This window comes from Tetrao urogallus (assembly GCF_951394365.1).
Source record: "Tetrao urogallus genome assembly, chromosome: 3".
In the NCBI taxonomy this organism is placed as follows: Eukaryota; Metazoa; Chordata; class Aves; order Galliformes; family Phasianidae; genus Tetrao; species Tetrao urogallus.
Genome location: NC_136815.1, coordinates 46,001,171 through 46,021,400, shown reverse-complemented (window position 1 = coordinate 46,021,400; position 20,230 = coordinate 46,001,171). Strand labels below are relative to the sequence as shown.

Genomic DNA, 20,230 nt, shown 5'->3' with positions numbered 1-20,230 from the left:
GATTTGTTAGAAGGTTCAGGTTGAATATTAAGAGAAATTTATTCTCAGAAAGAGTGGTGATGCAGTGGAACAGCCTGCCCAGGGAGGTGGTACAGTCACTGTCTATGGAGCTGTTCGAGAACTGTGTGATGTGGCACTGAGGGACGTAGTCAGTGGGCATGGTGGAGATGGGGTGATGGAAGGACTAGGTGATCTTAGTGGTCTTTCCAGCCTTAATGACTCTATGTGGAATTTTTTACCCAGAGTTGTACAAATTCTGAACATCTAACTATGCCTCTCATCCACCTGAGGTGAGTAATTAGATAAACTTCATCCCTGAGTCAGAAATATTTTTCTATGCTGGGAGCTCTGAAACACTAATGTAAGCAGCTATCATCGTTGTTGAAAAACCTTGAGCAACCCAGTAATCAACCAGGAATAGAATTGTAGATTTTCTAAATGCCTACTTATCTTCTTGGCTGAGATTTTTTTCTGGTCACAGGACTAGGTGACATCTACTGAAGGAAATTACAAAGACAATATTATAAGTGTTTGTCCTTTCTACTATTGATTTAACAGAGGAAAAGTAACTTTTGTTGAAATAAAATTTTCTGAAAATGCAGTCTTGTATTTTGAACAGCAGAAAATGTTACATCTTAATTTTTTTTGAGTAAATGTTACATAGCGTGAAGACCCAGCAAAGTAGAAAAATTCATTTTCATTGAGTCTGCCCTAGCTAGTTGTAAACCTTTCCATGGCCATCCTGTTACTAGATGTTTACTGATTCCTAATGCTGAGGGAACAAATATAAGTGGCTGTGGGGTGAATAATGTTGCCCAAGGAGAAGTGATGATCTCAAGGTCTATTTGTGCTTAGTATTTCATAAAGTTCATAAATTAATCATTGTTATAAACATGAATGTTAACTGTAAAAATAGACAATTTAGAAGGTCATTAACACTATAGCAATGTAAAGCATAATTTAAAATAAAAACACTTCACAGCATTTGCAAAGGACTCTTAAAGAGAGCTGACTTCCACACAATTTCAGTTAATGTTAGCAAAAACAAAATTTCAAGTTACTGCATGTCTATATAAGATTTTTTTTTTTGCAAATGATGGCATACTCCCAAGTTAAATAATGTTAAAGTAGTTCAATAACTAGTGATGAAGCCAGACTTGACATTTTTCAATTTTCTGTGTTGTATTCATTTCTCTAGTCTATTTTGAAAATCTTAAAAATGACAATAATAATGATTTTCTCTTCTTCCTCTCCTCCTCCCAAACCCAACAAAACTCTACACCAGAGGGGTTCTTGAGTTTTCTGAGAAGGAAGTGTATGCGCAAAACACAAAGCAGTTGTGCTTTGTAATTGAAACAAGAGTATGCGTGGGGTACAAAATACTTAGAAACATAGTGCTAGTTAGAGCACAATATTATTACTAACTTGACGTCTCTGCCAACATCTGTCATGGTGGATATTAAAGAGACTTCATCTGACATTTGTAAAAGATCTGTGTATGCACCTTCCCTTGTGCTTATCAACCATTTTCTTTGCATTTTTAGATCATGGGGAATTCATACGCAGGACAACTAAAATCTGCTCGTTTTGAAGAAGCTCTTCATAACTCCATAGAAGCTTCTCTGAGATGCAGTAGCGTCGTCCCACGGCCAATCTTCTCACAGCTGTACCTGGATCCTGACCAGCCACCTTTCTTGCCGGAAGGTAACCATGAAAGTATGGCACATTTCAATTGTTGTTTTTCTGAGAAAAGGGTGGGATGCATTTCATTAAATAACTAAAAGCTGTACTGCTGCTCATTGTGTGACACAAAATCTGAATTTCAGGCCTTGTTGAGGAGGGAGAATAGTATACTGTTGTTTTAAAAGGGGGTAGTCACAAATACTGATGAAATCTTTATTTTCTATTTTATTCTTGCTCAGATGTGAAGCCAAAGGTGGAAGAGTTGGATAAAGAGTTAGTACATCGCTATGCACAAAATGGAAATTTGGACTTTTCTACTAACCAAACTGTTAATGAAATGGAAGATGAAGAGGAGGATGAAGACATGTCAGATTCAAGCAGTCCACCAATCCCGTATTCACAAAAACCTGCCCCGGAAGGGTCTTGCACTACTGATGGTTGGTGTACTTTCTTTTACCTGTGAGATCTTTAAAAGCAGTTCTCAGTAAAATGCATTATCTCTGAACTTAGAAACACATGAGCAAGGAGGTCTCGAATTAACTGTTCGTAGTCAAAGCTTTAGATCTAAGATAGCATAGAGTAAGAGGACTTTTTTTTTTGTTTTGTTTTGTTTTGTTTTGTTTTTTAGGACATAAAATGAAATGTGTTACTTGAAAACAGTTCCTAAGATTCACCATGGCACTTCATTAGTTTCTGGAAGTTCCTTATTTTCTTTACTAATCACTGATTTACTGTCCTCAAAGAAGTTTCTTGAGTCAACGTTGATATGGCTGGTTCCCAGTCTATCCCTAAAACCTTGGCAGAGTGCTTAGACACTGAGGTGTATCAGAAACTTTGGCAACGCTGGATTTTGTTGCTTCCATGGGCAGAAAGAAGAGTTGGAGGGAGAATGTGGGGAAGAAACTTACTGTTTGTTCTGCTACTAGGAGGATAAGAGGGACATTAGTGGAACCTTGTCTGTTTTCTCTTCCCCACCTGCCCACTTGTTATTGGTTGCTTACCTTGAGCAATCCTGATTGTTGTTCAAGGTGATCAAAATTGCTGACAGTACTATTTTTTTTCTTTTAAACTTGTGAATGAAACGGATGGATCATTATGAATATACCAGTTGGACTTTCCTTTTACTTTATTCTTTCTGAATGTAGTTCATTTAAGCATTTACCCTCCATGACAGTGTATCTCCAGTTCCCTTTAATACAAACAATAGAAAGACTGACCGCTATGGGAAGTTCTTTGCTTACCAGACAAGAGCTGAAATGGCATCTAAATATATTGAAGATTAAACACTAAGAAGGAAGAAGAGAAGGTCATGCCAGCAGGACACTGCAGCTGAAAGTGGGATGAGAGAGGCAACTGAATTGAGCAATGAGGCTGGTGAGGTATCTGGCGCACAAGCTTTATGAGGAATGGTTGAGGGAATAGGGGTTGTTCACTCTGAAGAAGAAGAGGCTCATGGGAGACCTCATCTCTCTGTACAGCTGCCTGAAAGGAGGTTGTGACCAGATGAGGATTGGCTTCTTCACCTGTGTAACTAGCAATAGAACTAGAGGGAGTGGCCTCAAGTTGCACCAAGGGAAGTTCAGGTTGAATATTAGGAAAAGTTTTTTCCTGGCTGTTCAGGGAGGTGATTGAGTCACTGTCTCTGGCGGTGTTCAAGAAACGTTTAGATGTTTTGCTAAGGGGCATGGTTTAGTGGGGAAATACTTAGTGGTAGGTGGCTGGTTGGCCTAGATGATCTTAGAGGCCTTCTCCAACCTTGGTGATTCTATGATCTACATAAAATGCAGATTGTTACATGTTCATCAATACTGCCTCTGCTCAGGACTGCTTCATTGCTGCCTGACACGTCAAGGCAAGGAGATGCTCAGTGACAAGCGCTCCCTGCATTGCAGTGTGGTTGCATATTGCTTATCACAAGGTTATGTCTAGTGACGCTATAGTTACATAGTGTCTGTAACTATATGCTCATGTATTCATGTAGTATTGTTGGCTTTAGTACGTTCTGGAAGACCTTACATAGACAATTCTCTGTTTTGATTTTTATTTAAAAGTCGTCTATGATCAGCATACATTAGAAGAAAGTTTCCCAACATTCTCCCAGATTTTAGGATTGTTCATTACCCTTTGTCAACTTAGCTGTTTTGAATTTACAAAATCTGTCTCTCTTCAGTGTTTTCAGTGTTTAAGAGTATATTCCTTTTGTGTCTGGAAAATGAAAGGAAAAAATATGTATTTAAAATTACTGATGATCTGTAAGAACAGTTTTATTTGTCTTTAAACCCCCAGTTTTGTTTAAAACATTCACTCTGCTAGTTGTATCTCAGTGGGATATTAATTGTATAGCTCATCTTTCTTTTCATGAATATGCCCTTCCAGAGGCTTAAGACACAATCGCTGCCATTGTTTACATTCCTTATCTTAGTTATTTAATTAGAAAGATAAATAATGTTAGGTAAATGTTAAAGAATACTGGTAGACTAATTGAAGTCACTGTGGCTGTTTGGATGCTTTAAACTGAGCCTATGCTTCATTGCTTATCCAAGAGCAAAACGTTGGTACCAGAACCCACAGTTCGTAGTTCCTCTTGCTGTAAAACCCATCTCCCATGTTTTAGCACCAATGGGCTGAAATCTTTCTCCCTTTTAAGGTATTTGTACTGTTTGCTTTTCCTGAATTCAGGATCTATATTGTTGTCATTAGATTATTTTCTGTGATGACCTGTACTTTTACTTAGATGGCTGAGTTGTCAGTCACATGCGTGCAGAAAGCACTCATTGCCTTTCTTCATCGGTAAAAATAAGTGCTTTGTGAATGACAGCTTGTTGGATGCTCCTTCGCGGCTGGCCGTAATGTTACATCCCTTAACTTTCCTGTTAGCCTTTGGAAAGAGCAACTGCATTTATATAGTAAGGGCTTTGCAATCAAGAATAATAGAGTTTGGAGGATTAACTTACTGTAATTTCCACGAAAATAAGATTTTAAGAAAAAAAAACTATTCTGTTTTCAGACAGGTATCTCAAATGCAACAAAATAATACAGGAAACTGCTCTTAACAATTTCTTTGCTGTTGCTTTAAAACGGACCGTTTCTAAGTTGTAGAATAGCATTTTATGCAAAACGTGGGAAGCACAATAGTAGCACCTTTCTTTTGTTAGAAAACCCTCAGTTTACTTGTTGCTTAAAGAAGGGCCGAAGCAGTTTCCGAGGCAATTAGGTAAGCAGGTACTTAACGCCTGATCAGTTACTGTGAAGTTACAATAGCAAGTGACAGTGACTGGTAATTCATATGTAATTTTTGGAAGCTAATTTCTTATGCAAATACCTCATTTATTGCAGTTCAACTAGGGGCTGGTAGCCCACACTGAAACTGCTTCTTCCTATCGGTGAGGAAAGGGAAGATGTATAAAAACTTAAATCTGAAGAAAATTCCAGGGCTTCTGGGTGTCAACAGTAGAGCAGATACATTTTCATTTTCAAAATTAACGCTGAATTAACCTAAACAAAGTGATGTTGAGAATGTAAATATGCTACTTAGAAACAAAAGCTAATGAATTTTCTTTCAAAGAAATGCAGATAATGTCTGTAAAAGCCATTCACTATTCTTTCTGTGACTGCTCTTGATATTTGCAAATCCCCAATCAGAATACAAATGCCTGTTCTTTATTTAAACAAAGCTGAGATCCTGTGGGAAGATTATTATTTTTTTTTAACGGAGCAGCTCAGCTGTGTGCTCTTGCTTTTTATGATTGCACGGTGATAAACAATTTCATAAAGAGAAGCTGATTTATTTCAGTGGCTCAGAGGTTTTGTCATTCTCTTAGTCGTGTTAGGGTTGCTCGGCATAAAAAATTAGGTATTAACTCAGTTATAAATGAGTTATAAATCTCAGCCATGAGACGGAAATAGATTTTGCATGGTCAAAATCTTATACGCAGGCAACACAATTTATATTTGTGCAGAGAGATCCTGTGTTGTCTTTCCTAATATGGAAACGCTTATCTCTAGTAGGTAATTAAATATCAATGCATAATCAATGCAAAACAGAGGGGAAAAGAGGTTGGGGTCTCTGTGTTGCTTGCTAGCTAGAAAAATGTTACTTTCATAGTTCAGACATAGCAGACGAAGTGGTTAATCCTTCCTTCATCTCCCTGTAGTCAATTACCTGTTTCCAAATAACTATTTCTTGCTTGGAATTTTCTCAGTTAGTTTAAAAAGCAGCTGAAACTAAGTGATTTACAGTCCCAAAAACCAAGGGGAAGGATGGTAACGATGGGGTCTTGAGCAAATACCATCCCCATTTCTTTGAAGGAAAATTCAAGACTTTACTGCACAGCAACAGCTTTTCATTCTCTGAATATCTCCTGCTTTAAGTGAACACCAGCTATGTTGTATCTGGCCAAACTGCCAGCCTTCCCTCGCTGGTGCTGTGGCAGCTGGGTGAACCAGAGCCTCTGGAGGTGTGAGGCTCCCTGTGCTGCCCCCTATCGCTGCCTGTCTCTAAGGATGGCTTGTCCCTGCGGCAAGGGGAGCCGGGGGTCCTGCGTTCAATATCGGTGCTGTCAATCTGCTTCCCAGGAAAACGCGGTTGATGCAATTACCTGGATGTCCTGCTGCCCTCCTGTCAGGGGGATGGTAGCTGCTTTCAGCCACTTTGGGCTGAAATGTAGAGAGCTTAGTATCAGCAAGATCTGTAAAGTTCAGGAGCTTGTCAGGTGACATTGGAGCCCCCAAACTAGCGTCCCCTGGGGCAGAAAGGTAATTATACCTCTCCTTTCACACAGCCCAAACATTATGGAGGCATGTGCTGGCCAGCTGATCTACACATGCATACCTCTGATGCAGAGATGTCGCCAGAAAAAGATGCAGAAGGAGATTGCACAGGGTGGAAGAAGACTGTAGAAGGGATCTCAGAGAGCTTTGGATAGAGGAAGAGATGATATAGGGGCAAATGCATATTATTTGCAAGTTGTGCAGGAGTTTATGTAGAGTACTGGTGCAATGCTTCATCTCACTGGGGCATCCAAACCTTCAAGCATCCAGAAAAACTCAGATTTTCATGTATGATATGGAATCATCAAATGGCTTGGGTTGGAAGGGACCTCAAAGCCCACCCCATGCCATGGGCAGGGCTGCCACCCAGCAGCTCAGCTGCCCAGGGCCCCATCCAACTTGGCCTTGAGCGCCTCCAGGGATGGGGCACCACAGCTTACATGGGCAGCTGTGCCAGCGCCTCACCAACCTCTTAGTAAAGAATTTGCTCCTAACATCTGCTCTAAACCCTACTCTCTTTCAATTTAAAACTGTTACCTTTTCTACTATCTCTGTATTCAGCCATCTGAATGTTGCATGTTGGAAACTAAGTCCATAGTGAAATGTGTTGACAATCAGAATCCTGCTTTCTCTGGTGTCCCAGTATTGCCATTGCCAACAGTTCAGTCAATAGCCTCTTTCTAGACATTGCTTGTGCTTCTGGGCATTTCTTGAAAAAATAGTTCTTTGAAGAGACAGGTTTAAATCTGCCTTGAAATCTTATCACATTTGCTGTTTCATAATCCTTATCTATAGATTTCCTGTTTGCCAACGTAGTCAACAGTGGGTAATTTTTCTATTTTAAATCTAGATGTACAGTGGCATTTTCTAAGTATGTCAGATACTCAGATTGCACCGAATGCACAAAATATTTCAGATCTATTTTGAAAATTCTGTGCATAATATCCAAACGACATAAACATTTGAGTAACAAGAATCTGCTCTGAATGTAAGGGAGTTTTCATTCACATATTTATCTGCAACTGTTTCTTCACAAATTACACTAAAAAGTCTAGATAATTCTTACCTGGCCACCTAGCGTTCCATTTGATTAGGATTAATCCTAATGTTTTTAAGGAATACACCTTTAAAAGAGCTTTACTTATTTTAATCCAACTTCGTCTAATCATAAAATAAGTTGTTTTTCTTTAAACAGGGAATTTCAATGTTTTTCCCCTAAAATGTAGGCTCCTTCTCATTGGTAAGCAATCATTAAAATTCATTGGTTTCTAAACAAATAAAAAACTTCAGGCATTTAATTTTAATTAATTGGTTGGAAGAAGGAATGTAAGAGGGCGAATCTGAACTAGCTCTTAGTTTGAATGAGCTGTTGCTTCAACTGAGCTGATTGAATTACTGAAGAAAATATTCAGCCAAGAACTGGCTCAGCAGACTGTGGGTGTAGGCGCAGGACTGAGCTTGTATTGTACCACATTTTCAGCAAGTTGCTGCTTGCCAGGGAGTTCAACAGCTGACTATAGGCATTCCACTTCACACATGATCCTTGCCAGGTAAAGCTGTGAGATAAAAACAAACGAAAAACAACATCAGGTTTCACTATCCTTGCTGAAGTTTTAAGCCGTGTGTGAGCATAGTACGTGAGAGTACAGCCAAGTTAATAATACTCAAGGTGGCTGTGGGTTAAGCTACAAATTGTTTCTTGATATTTATAATCTTTCTCTAGTGGCTTGGTTTTTGTTTCTCATTTATCTACTAGCTATGGAGTGATTGAAAAATATTTTAAATCTAATTAATACCGATTAGTAGGTTAAGTGTTAGTAGGTATTTCAATAATTCCAAATTAAGTTTGACATGTTTTTAATGATAATGTGAAAACAGAACACGTTACGGTGATACTTTAGGTAGAAATATTGGTTCGTACAGATACATGCATATGTTGTTTATGCTACCAGATTTCTGTGGTTGTAGCAAAAGAGAGGTAGTCAGTGGATGACTGTGTAATGTCTTTAGACATTAGAATCTTGATCTTAGTAAAAGTTGGTGGTGCTTCCACTGACTTCTGCTTAGGGGAAATCAGGAAGTCCCATGTGATGGTATCCTTGCCCACAGAGGAAACCACATAACTGTTGCTTTCTCTCACACCTGTCACTATTGCATTTGATAGTGGAAATCACTAAAGAAAAAGGTTTTGTGTGATTGTGATCCTTCAGGTTCAGTACTGAACTTAATGGAAGAGTCCTTGAAAGTTGTTGGGAGCTTAAATTATGTTACAAAAATCTAACTTTGGAATTGGCTTTCTTTTGAATAAAATATTGGTCCAGGTGGACCTTCGGAGGTCCCTAAATTGTTCTGCAATGTTGAAAACCGCAAAGCCATCTCATCTAGCCTTTTAAAAAATCCTGAGCATGGCTGCCTGGTAGGTGGCTGCCAAGCCCATCATGAGTCCTAAGCTCCCAAGGATGCTGCTGGGATGCTCAGCCACACGATCTGGGCTGCTTTGTGGTGTGTCCCAGCCTGCCATTTACAAACTCACTCCAATTCCCCTTGCCCACATCACTGGCTTTACCCCAGCTGTACGAGAACCAGTGTTATGTTCACACTGCGTTTGCATATCTGTGTGCAGGAAAAACAAGCTGGAGACTTGAAGTCACACAGCACTCAACTGGAGATTTACAGAAAGCATGTTGTACAGCTCTAAAAACATGTCCAGCTAAGAGATGTCTGAGTGAACTTCTATAAAAAAGAACTGAGGAGGAATGCTAAAAGCTTTCTGAAAAAACTCTGTCTGAGCTGACATGATCAGTATGGAGTTGGAGAGCAGACAGGTTGATGAGAGCAAGCTTTTACTGAAGCAGTGAATTACCTCATTTTTTCCTTGCTGGAATTATTAGAATGCTTAATCTAGAGACAAGTTAGAATTTAATTTGAAAATATTATTCCTTTAATAGTCAATATTAAACTTCACTCATCATATTTTATCATACCTTCATACTGCTTAGTGGTAATTTTATACCAGTGCCAGCTTGGGACAAGCTACAAAATCAAAACTGATTGCTCTGAACTTAAACTGTAAGCTAAGATTTTGTGAAGTAAAGAATAATTCTTTGGGGTGTTTTAGGAGCTACTTTGTGCTATAAAATTACAAGTTTTCCTTCTTGTTTTGAAAGCTTGTGGAAAGAACAGCAGTTTCTGAACCATTTGATATCTTGTCTTTATGGTCTTCTCTTCCTGAATGTTCAGGATTTCTTTAAAATAGTCTATTTACTGTCTTTGAACCCCTGAGCTAGTAGATCTGAGTTGAGTAGGTGCTGTATCATTATTCCCTTGAACAATATATATTAAAAACAAAACAAAACAGCATCAGATTGTGAAAAACCCCATTTGTTAATGGAACTGATAAAAAGAAATAATACTAATAAAAATCTTTTAAAGATTTATCACTTGCTTTGGTTTTATTTTATTTTTAGGTTTTTGTCAAGCAGGCAAGGATTTACGATTAGTATCACTGTGCACGGAGCAAATTGATATCCCAGCAGGCTTCCTGTTAGTAGGAGCCAAGTCTCCAAACCTTCCTGAGCACATTCTAGTCTGCGCAGTTGACAAGCGGTTTTTGCCAGATGATCATGGAAAAAATGCACTTTTAGGTAAGAGGTTTTTTTTTTTCCTTCATACCATAACAATTCAGAGAAAAAGGTTGGTTCGGAATTATCTGAAGTCCTTTCAGCTGATGACCTTCTACTAGAAATATGTTGACAAGAGGCTTGTTTTTATTAAATGAAATCTATAGCTGAACCTGCCATGAAAGGTTATTTTGAAATAAGTCCCTGATTCCACAATTAACCACAGTTGAAGCTGGATGATTTCTGTGTGGGCTGAAAACAATTGTTTGCCTAGCAATGTGAACTCTCCAAGTACTCTTTACTTCTGCTGATGCTTGCAGCGCTTTCATTAAAGAAGAAATATGCTCATACAGCTGTAGATGATGAGCTATTTTTCTGTAGATTAATGGGCAAATTCTGCTCTTCTCTCCATCAGGGACATAGTTTTCAATAGGAGCTCTGATGTCAATTTGGCTCTCAGAAACTAATACACGGATTTTGATAATACATGTACATCACTAGTTACATTTATGAGCTTCTGTATTTTAATACAGGAATATTTCTTGGTCACTGAAGAAAGGCACCTGGATTTTCCTGCCTGGCTTACAATTGGTGCGCATTTTAACAGAATAGTAAAAGTGATGTAATGTATTTTGGACCTATATCCTGTTTTGAATTTACATTCTCACTTCTCGCTGTACTGCCTAGCATGCATTCAGAAAGACTTTCAATGGAGAAGAAATTACAGTGAAGCATAAATACCTGTTCTTAACCACACGACTCAAATTCTGGTCCGTTCTAGCAATATTTTAATAACTATTGAAAGCACCTCCTCCTCATACTTATGAGCTTTAGTATTACTTTTCCCTTAAGCCTATTTAATATTCTGTAAACCTTTGGACCTGTGGCAGAGATTCCACTGGGGAAAATTAGATGGGAGATACTATGTGATGTGTCCTTGCTGGGTACAGTTGGGGAGGTGAGGTCATGGGGAATACCCTGGTGTTTACTGCTATAGGAACTGCTTCCCAGTGAACAGGGAGAATGTGGAGAGCTGATCAGTACAAGCTATCTGATGTTCAGTCTGATCAGATGTGGTAGCACTAATCATTGTGAGTAAGCTCCCCATCTCACGCCCAGAGCTTTGTATCAATTATTTGTTTCTGATGTCATTGATAAAGAGCCTACTGACTCACAACTGTGTTCTGGCATTGCTGATGTTACATATTTAAATAACTCTGTGCCTGTGTAAGTGGTACACAGGAATTGACTGAGTAACCTTGTGAGATCCTGATGACTGTTTCTGAAAATTGTAGCCAATAGTTCCTATGGATTGCAAAGGAGAAGGGAAGAACCAATTAATTCCTAGGATAAACAAAATGAAGAAGTCTACTTCTTGGCATCTCTAGCAATGTGATGGTAAAATGTGATAATTAGGCACAATTAGGCTGAAGACAATAGCCAAATTAATTAGACTTCTATGGAAAATGCATTTTGTCGGACTGGCAGACCGAATATCTTTTCTTATAAAACTGTGAGTTTAATAGGGAAAGCATGGGAAACTATTTTCTGAGGTGCCTAGCATTGTAGTAATTATAATGAAGGTGAAAAATTGCTTCTGTTGTAGATCTTGATCGGAGAAATGAAAAACAAAGCAAAACACAAAAACAAAAGTAAAGGATTTCTATGAGGTATTTATCAGCCCCGCTCTATTCTAAATCGTTATTGAAGTTCCGGAAAGAGTATTAAGTATTTTTTCATTAAAGATTGAAAACAATTTGAAGATTAGTGGAGTGGCAAATAAGCCAAAGGATTCTAATTGTTCAGCGCTGGGTAATAAAGGAAGTGGATTTATTCAAGCAACAGGGATTTTAAGGCAGGCTTATTTTAGAATATCTCTATGCTTTGTTCTAGAAGATTCCAGACTGCTGCACTCTGTGTACAGTACTGTCCTTGATTTCCAGTGCCATTCACAGCTGTGTCAAAGGTCCTCAGTATATGGTATATACACTGAGCTGTATATGGTCCTCAGTATAGACCCAGGCCCCCACACTCAGTGCAAAATTTCATCCCGTTTTATGAAACCATGTCAGAAACATTGCAGAAAAGTAGCCTTCTGCCTACCTTGCTTGTAAATATGTTTGTTTTTTTTTTCCTTTGGTGAAAGCTTGTATAAGCTTATACAAGCCTTATCAGCCTTAAATGAGTGGTGTTAAGTCTTCGATCTTAAAGATGCAAGGTCCACCTTTCTTGGAGAGTGCCTTGCATGAGGAATCTCAGAAAAAGTCACTAGATATTAGGTTAATTTTAGTCCCACAAAGTGTCTGTGCATATCATGGATTAGGCACTATTTTGAGAGAGGGAAGGAAGCAGTTGGATTGGAACCTGTGGTTTTTGAGGTAGAAATGTAGAACAGAAATGGGAGATCTTATGGAAATTTTCTTTCTTGGCATCATAGCTTCTCCCAACCTCACAGTTCTTTGCTCTGGATAGAGTTGAACAGTGGTAGTGGAATTTTGGCCTAAGTTAGTGTGACCTGAAAATATGGAAGAGTTTCAGAAGGGTAAAGACTAAAATCTGCCTGTATTTGGCTGCTGCTTGACACGTGTGGTGAGCAGTGCATTTGTGGTAACTATCTGGCTGATGGCATCTAGGCACTCTGAACTGGATGTGCAGGTAGGGTAAAGTGGTTTGTTCCTAGAAGCTGTCACATGCTGTTCAATCTGTGCGTACCTTCTGCTTCATTCATGCAGGATTTTCTGGGAATTGTATAGGCTGTGGAGAAAGAGGATTTCGGTATTTCACAGAGTTCTCTAATCATATCAACCTGAAATTAACCACTCAGCCAAAGAAGCAGAAGCACTTAAAGTACTACCTAGTAAGAAGTTCCCAAGGTGTACTGTCAAAGGGACCTCTTATTTGCTGGAAAGGTAATGAAGGTGCCCATTCACTTGGGGTTTTAATATTATATTAATGTGATGTTGAATGAAAAAATGAAAGTTACTGTGTATAACTGTATATGTTAAAGTATATGTTAAAAAGAAAGGAAAATGAATTTATTTTCTGATTGAAAGAAAAAATTCTCTACGATTTCTTTGAAGTCTGGATTGTGCCAAAGAGATTTTTTGTATCTTCTTAGTAATCACACGAATAGAAATTGTCTTCTTCCATCTCCCAGTGCTTCCACTGGGAGTGCTAAATCTATCCTTAAGATATGCAGTCACCTAGGTAGAAGAAACAAGATTCCTCCATCTGTAATTCTTTCCCGTACCTAAAACAAGATGACTCACAGCAAGGGCTCTGGCACTGGCTTTACACTGATATTCATCTTAGCAGGTACAATTCAATCTGGCTAATGCCTGAGGATAGCCAGCACATCATTGTATTAGGAAAGCTCAGCTCACTGATTGCAAGGAAAGGAGATTATGCACGCTCGTGCCATCCACTGGGTGTTTTATACATGGGCTTACCCTCTGCCTCTGCAGTATTGTAAACAAATCTGCTAAAGAGATGACATTTGCAACCCAAAGGCAAGGCAAGGGGGTCTGGTAATTATGGATGCAGGATTTTTGAGCTAGAGCTGTCCAAAGTCTTGAGGAGAGAACAGTTTACCTACTCATTGCCTGCTAAGCTGGTGTATATGCTGGCTGCCTATTTTCCTCAGCCATGTCAGTAATGACAGAGTTCAATCCGGTGCCTGTTGTTCCAAGTGGATGAGGAGAGGAGAAACTCCACAGGAGGACTGACACACATCTGAAGAGTCACATCCTCATGTGAATGGCAACAGGACACCAGAGAGATGATTATCACTGAACTGTATGAGTAATTACAGTAATGTATCAGTTTGTGGTTCAAAGGGGTCCTGTCTTTGTTTTTCTTGATTACAAGTATAATTATCTACTACTTCAGAGTGGATGTGTTTTTCATCATCATTTTTCACAAGAACTACTGAAATTTAATTTGGTAGTCTCTTAAATACTGAATACTGAGAAAGAAACCCTTCTTGTACACAATTTTCCATGAATTATGGAGAGGTTTGTCCATGCAATACAGTACAGTCTAATGCACTACTTAGCAGATTGTTTTGTTGGAACATTTTGTGCAGCCTGGTGATATTCTTATGCAAGACCATTGACAACAATCACTTAATCTTCGCTTGGTTAGAAAGTGTAATCTGCAGTCTTGCATTTTGTTTCGTTGTACGTAGATTTTTTTTTTTTTCATCGAAGGCAATAATTAGGCTACTGGTATTCTGAAATGCAAGGAATGGAATCCTTTCCCTGAACCCCCTGATGGTCATGCTATTGGGGTTGGTGTATGTCTTGGTACATACCGTCAGGGCTAGCATGTGTGAGAAGCCATTTTAAACCTTGTTTTAATCACAGATGTGATGGTGTGGAAGAAGTAGGTGCAAGGCTAGCTTTTGGTTATGTGTTGACTGTATGTGTTTTCAGAACCTACAGAACTTGAGGAAATTGACCAAAAATTGAACTCCTGGGCATTATTCTGATGGTCTCTACCCCTGTATTGATACCATCCATCTAGACACCCTTCACCATTTATTTATGTTAAAGCTCTAATCAGAAAAGAAATGCTGTTGAACATCCCAATCTCTTCAAACAAAACCTGATTAGATCTCAGTTTAAAAAAAAAAAAAAACAGATTAATATGAGATTTTAAAAGTCATTTTCTCCTCCCTCAACTAAGTTTTCATCCAGACAGACGTTCCCAGGGATGGGATCTCCCTGAAGATTTTCTGGATGCATACTAACAATCTGAGTGTCAGCACAGTTTTCCTTCTAAAGGGCAACATATGATGGTTTGTATAAAGATTGTGTCACATAGCATTTCCTGGGATATGTCCAATACCTTCAAATCTCTTGAAGGCTGAGAGTTGAGGGCTTTTGGCCATTTTGCAGCATCTGGTCTCTATTTGTCTGGCACTCTCAGTGGCCCCTGGGGAGGTTTTCTTAATTAGAAGACAAAGTTGACTAAACTGCTTGAGCTGTATTTTTGTTGAATGCTGCCATTTGCTGCTGTTTGTTGTATGTGCTGTGTGTCTGCTTTTAACATTTTGTCACCTTTCACCACGGTGTTGCTGAACTTTCTGGCTGGAAGGCAGACCTTGTTAATATGTACTGTAGCTGCTTCGTTTGCAGAATGTAGAAGCAGACAATCATCTGCTGCTAGCCTCTCTGCTAAACCAAATTCTGCGGTGTCACCGTCCACGACCCCAGAGGGTGGATCAGCTAATGGATACAAATCAGGGTTCACTCAGACAGGTAGGAGCTGAAAGTGCTATAAAGATAACCATTGGGGTGGTAAGTTACCTCAGATATTGTTGGTTTAGAGATGCCATAAACAAGTGAGTATTTACTTTGAGCCATGTATAGATTACAGCTGGGAGGATACCTTTTGGAATTTGCTGTGGGAGAGATTAAGAGCCAGATGAGGTTGAAGACGGACTTGTTCTTCATAGGAGCAGTCAATGAAAAAGCATTAAATGGTCTTTTGTTTAATTTATTTTATTCTATTTCCCTGTATTTGCTTCGTTTTGTGAATCTCAAAATATTTGAATTATATATTTACAGCATTTATAGCAAGATCCTTACTTAGTGTATATAGATATAGGGTATTTGCCTAGAAATGGGAAAAAAATTCTCCTTTGGGGCTGAGCAGGACAGTTCTTATTTACTTATTTGCTTATTTATTTATTTTCACATGGGTAGAAGTAAAAATTAAAGCATTTCCTCTTAAAATACAGGCTTTTTTAACGTTATTTGAGCTCTATTATGAGTCTCATGTGTGCTTTCCAGTTCTAAAATGCTATTAACGACAGACCTGACTGAGGAGAAGCAGTAAAAATCAAATGGACGTTGGCTGACAAAGGAGCAGCATCATAAATTAATTTATTTTTCAGAAATAGCTAAAGAGCTTCTCTTTGACCTTTGTTTTCTCATTGTTTCATTGCAGCTTTATCTGTGTTGTATGCTTTTATGTCTGTTTCTGCTATTTCTTGAAAAATTAAAAGCAGAAAAAAGCTTTCTGTTTGGTGGTTATAAGTGGCTGATATGTATGTGCCACAACAGAAATCCCTTTAATGGAGGATGAAATGCAGATGAGAAAACAAGCTTGTTCAAATAGAAAGAAAAGTAAAAATAAATAAATAATTAAAAAAAAAAAAATTAAAAAGCTATAAGTGCATAACAAACAAAAACTGAACATAGGTCTTTTAATGGAACTGCAGTCACTAATCAATACGTTCAGAAAAATCCTTTCTCCAAGTGGTCAACCCTCCTTCTGTTTAGCAGGCTGTGTGCTTTAGGCTTTTATTAGAATGAAATGAGAGTATCATTCAGACACATCTGCATTTCACTGCATGATCCATTGGCTTCTAGAGACTGATGTGAGAACTGTGCAGATGCATGATAACCTATTTATTTGAAATAACAAATGACAGAATATTTAATGCAGGTTTGTCTTCTATTGTACCTGCCAAGTTAATAGATACACCTTTTATATACTGCTTTCTGCTTATCACTCACTGTGATTTTCAGTCTGCTTGGTTTTTATGTGTCATTGTTTGTACACTTAGGTCACAGTTGCCTCAGACCTTTTCATCTTGTTCTGGGTTATCTTCTAGTGAAGATAATGCCACATCCATAGGTTTGAATTCCCAGTGACCAGGAGAAGGGGGAAGGGCACCTTTTTTCCTCTGGTGTGAATTCTGACATATGTTGCCCATAAAGGTCTGGCTGTTGCTCTCCTTGGATTGCATAGCTACTTGCACTTCAGGGTGGATGGCGTGTTGTTCTAAAATGGGAGTACACATTAGCAGGTTGCTTTTTAAAATTGTTTGCAGTTTCTTGTCAACTCACCCATTTTTCCCTTTAAACTTGTGTAAGTATTTCTGTCTTCTGCCTTTGTAAGGCATTAATTAAGTCTCCATCTCCTAGAAGACACCTGTAGGCAGGCAGTCATGTCAGAAATTGTAATTTCATGATAGAAATTAGAACACAGTAGAATTTTGAAATATCCTAGTTAAACTTGACAGTGTGGTATGGCTGTGACACTGTCCCTTGTTCAGAACAGCATGGGAAGATGCAGTTCTGGGTCAAATGAGCTGTATTTTAATTGGCATTACAAAAGTGGCTGAAACTTTGAACAGCATCAAGAACTCCGTTTAGGCAGACATGCAAGAGATAAAACTTCAATTCAGGTGTTTAAAGGATGGTAAACAACTAGAGACCAAGTTTTATGAAAGATAAACTAATAAAAGGTAGTACTACAAGTCCTGCTTAGGTGTCAATGTGATGTTTATACATATACCAGCCACCTGATTTCACACATAAAATGTCAAGAAATGTATTAGAATTCAGAGAGTGGGAGAAAACAAACAAAATAATAAAAAAAGAGAGACCAGTGTTATCTTGCAAAGCCTTTGAGCTAGCAGTCTGGTGTCCTTACGGCATTTGTCCTGTGAACGCGGACAAGGCTTTCTGCTGGAGCAACCCTATTGGCTCCTGTTTTCTCCCCATCTCAGTTGCTTGTCTGGCAAAACAGACTCTCCTCCTCCCATCCTTCCTCACCAAATGGTGTGTCGCCTGGGGAGAAATGTGTTTGGCAGATCAAGTTGGTCTTTGCCTTCTGTTTTTTTTTTTTCTCCTGGCTGTTTTACTAGGACATCTGTAGGTGAACTTAGCCTATTTCTTGCAAACAACTTTCTGCACAGATGTTGAGATAATGTTCCTTCACCCTGGGAAGAAAAATTTGGATTTGCCAGTATATCAGCTTCCCAATGTTGGATTTTTCTTTGAAATAAATTTTAGGCATGAAATGCCTAATGTTAGCATGCAGAGAGTTTCTGAACCTGTTATGATTTATATTTTTATACCGGGCAAACTTTAAATTTTTTTTCTTATGCAGATTTTTTTTTTCTTTTAGATTTTTTTTCTTAAGTGTTTCTTATGCAGGGTAACACTTTTCATAGCCTTATAGATAATAGGGGTGTAAGCTGATCTCCAGAGGTTATGTATTTAATTTTTTTATACCCAAAGTCAGGCTCATCTTAGTCTGGCGAAGTCTGTAGCATGTTCTTGAAAGTCTCATGTGACAGAGATTCCAAAGTCTTTTAGGCAGCTTTTTCCAAGTGCCCATTCGCAGTGCTTGCTGGAGACAAGTCACACCAACTCTTTGCCTCAGCTTTCTCATCTGTAACACAGGATAAATATGTTTACTTGCCTATCTCACAGGTGTGTTTTAAGGAGCAGTTTTGAGAGCAGACTCCTCGTACACTAAAATTATTTTTCAGCTGGTATGTGAAGACTGAGTATTCTGAAAGAGATCTATCCTGGGTTTAGTATATTATTAGATTCTACAGAAATGCCTGGTAAATGTTTGTTACAACTCTTGTACGATATCTTTAAATGATTTTTTTTTAAGTGTAAAATAGTTTGTGTGCATTATTTGCAAAGGTGTATAGATAAATGTACATGCATGGTTGTGCTAATATAGTACAAAGCATAAATACTGATATATGTAGTTTTCAATTATTACTTAGTTAAACATCTTCTTTTCTCAGATTCTTCAGTGTTCAGTCCAGCAAAATCATCTTCTGCTATTAATTTAAGTGGACCTCAAGACCCATCTCGGAACAAGAACATTGTGAAACCTTTGGCTTTGTCAGTGCAGCTTGTAGGAAAGACATTTGCTTCAGGTAGCACTTTGCTTTTCAGGACAAATGAAAGCCAAGGGAATTATCTGCTGTGCGGCAAAGAAATAAGAAAATGATCGTAGAGATGGAAAAAGGGAAGGAGAAAGTTCACTAGTATTTTCTAGAGTCCTCACATTCTTTAGTTCTCTGGACTGAGATTATCCGTGGTCATTCCTGTCTCCAGACAGAGCCACACTTTGGCTTTCAGATTTGACATTCTGATAGAAATGCATATCATATCTCCCTTGAACTTGCTAAGACATCTAAAAGAGTGGAAAAGTCACCCCTTGATCTGACTGTGATTCTTGCCACAGTACCCGAGACCTGTATGCCTTTTGTAGTGGGTATAGTTACTCCAGATGCATTTTGTGGAATACAGTCTCACTTAAAAGAGGTTTACTGTATGTGCTATTTAATTGATCATTTCTGTACTGTACATTTAGTAAGTTAGAAGTATCAACTGTGGCACCTCGACCCCTCATTTAGGTACTCTGTTGTGGTATTCTGATCATTTATTAATTTATCTAGTTAGCCCTTTAAACGATCAAAATTATCACAAATAATATAGGGAAATATATTTTTTCCTTATTCAAGTATATGTTTATGTTTACTTGGTTTATATATGTGTGAGCATTATGTTTTGTACATAGTGCTTTATTTTTGCTATTTTATGTACATATTACTGTATTGCTCCTCGGCGATACACTGCATTGAAGAAATCATTAACACAGTTTTGTATAAAATACCAGCAAATCCTGTATTTAAATATGCCAGTATATTATATCTTCAGTATACTAGTACTTTGTCTCTCTTTACTTGAGTAAGAGAATTCATCACGCAGGGGGAATTACTCCCCACCCTTTTCTACTTACTTTTGTAATTAAGCCACATCCACCAGATCTGTTCATACTGGATCATTGACATGGGAGTACAAATGGGGAGCTCGCAGTGGGCAAGTGCTGTTACTCCGATTTTGAGAGGCATGGTTTGCCTCGATAATGCTTAGGACATGCTGCACAGAAAACTGTTACATCTCCCATGCTAAGGCTTCAGATGAGAGTCTTGTAGTGACTTAATGAGTATGGCATGTAGATAATTGGGAGAAAAATAAGTAGATGAACCAGTGAGAAATAGAAGCCTTTATGAACTGAATTTACGATGGGCACTTTTTAAAATTCTGGGTGTCTGAAAAACATTTCACAAGATTTTTGTGTGTGTAATCTTTTTATTCTGGCAAGGTTATTTTGGACTTTTTCTTCATACAATTTTTTCTGCCTAGAAATGCAGATGTCTTGTTTCAACATTAAGATCTTAAAGCCTGTGTCCAAATTATCCTCTGCTAAGTACTCTTCATGCTTTCAGTCAGGCATCTCGCCATATTCTTTTGTGTGTGCATGCTGCTGTGTTGTTTTGTTTGTTTGTTTTCAAGATTGTCTCAAGCCACACACTCTGTATTTTATTATAC

At 38.3% G+C, this 20,230-nt stretch overlaps 1 protein-coding gene across 5 annotated transcripts in view; it reads left to right on the top strand.

The window, feature by feature from the left end:
• Positions 1–1,547: 1,547 nt before the first annotated feature.
• GREB1L (GREB1 like retinoic acid receptor coactivator) overlaps positions 1,548–20,230 on the top strand; it is a gene marked incomplete at both ends in the record, with an annotated part of 56,264 nt that continues 37,581 nt past the window's right edge. For 2 of the 5 annotated variants that reach the window (XM_079533153.1, XM_079533150.1), the window contains 6 exons: positions 1,548–1,716; positions 1,923–2,120; positions 9,921–10,097; positions 12,806–12,982; positions 15,197–15,334; positions 18,634–18,768. In XM_079533153.1, the coding sequence (XP_079389279.1) occupies positions 1,548–1,716; positions 1,923–2,120; positions 9,921–10,097; positions 12,806–12,982; positions 15,197–15,334; positions 18,634–18,768 (994 nt within the window). The remainder of the gene's footprint in view (positions 1,717–1,922; positions 2,121–9,920; positions 10,098–12,805; positions 12,983–15,196; positions 15,335–18,633; positions 18,769–20,230) is intronic. The other 3 variants (XM_079533152.1, XM_079533151.1, XM_079533154.1) reach the window with 3 other exon arrangements.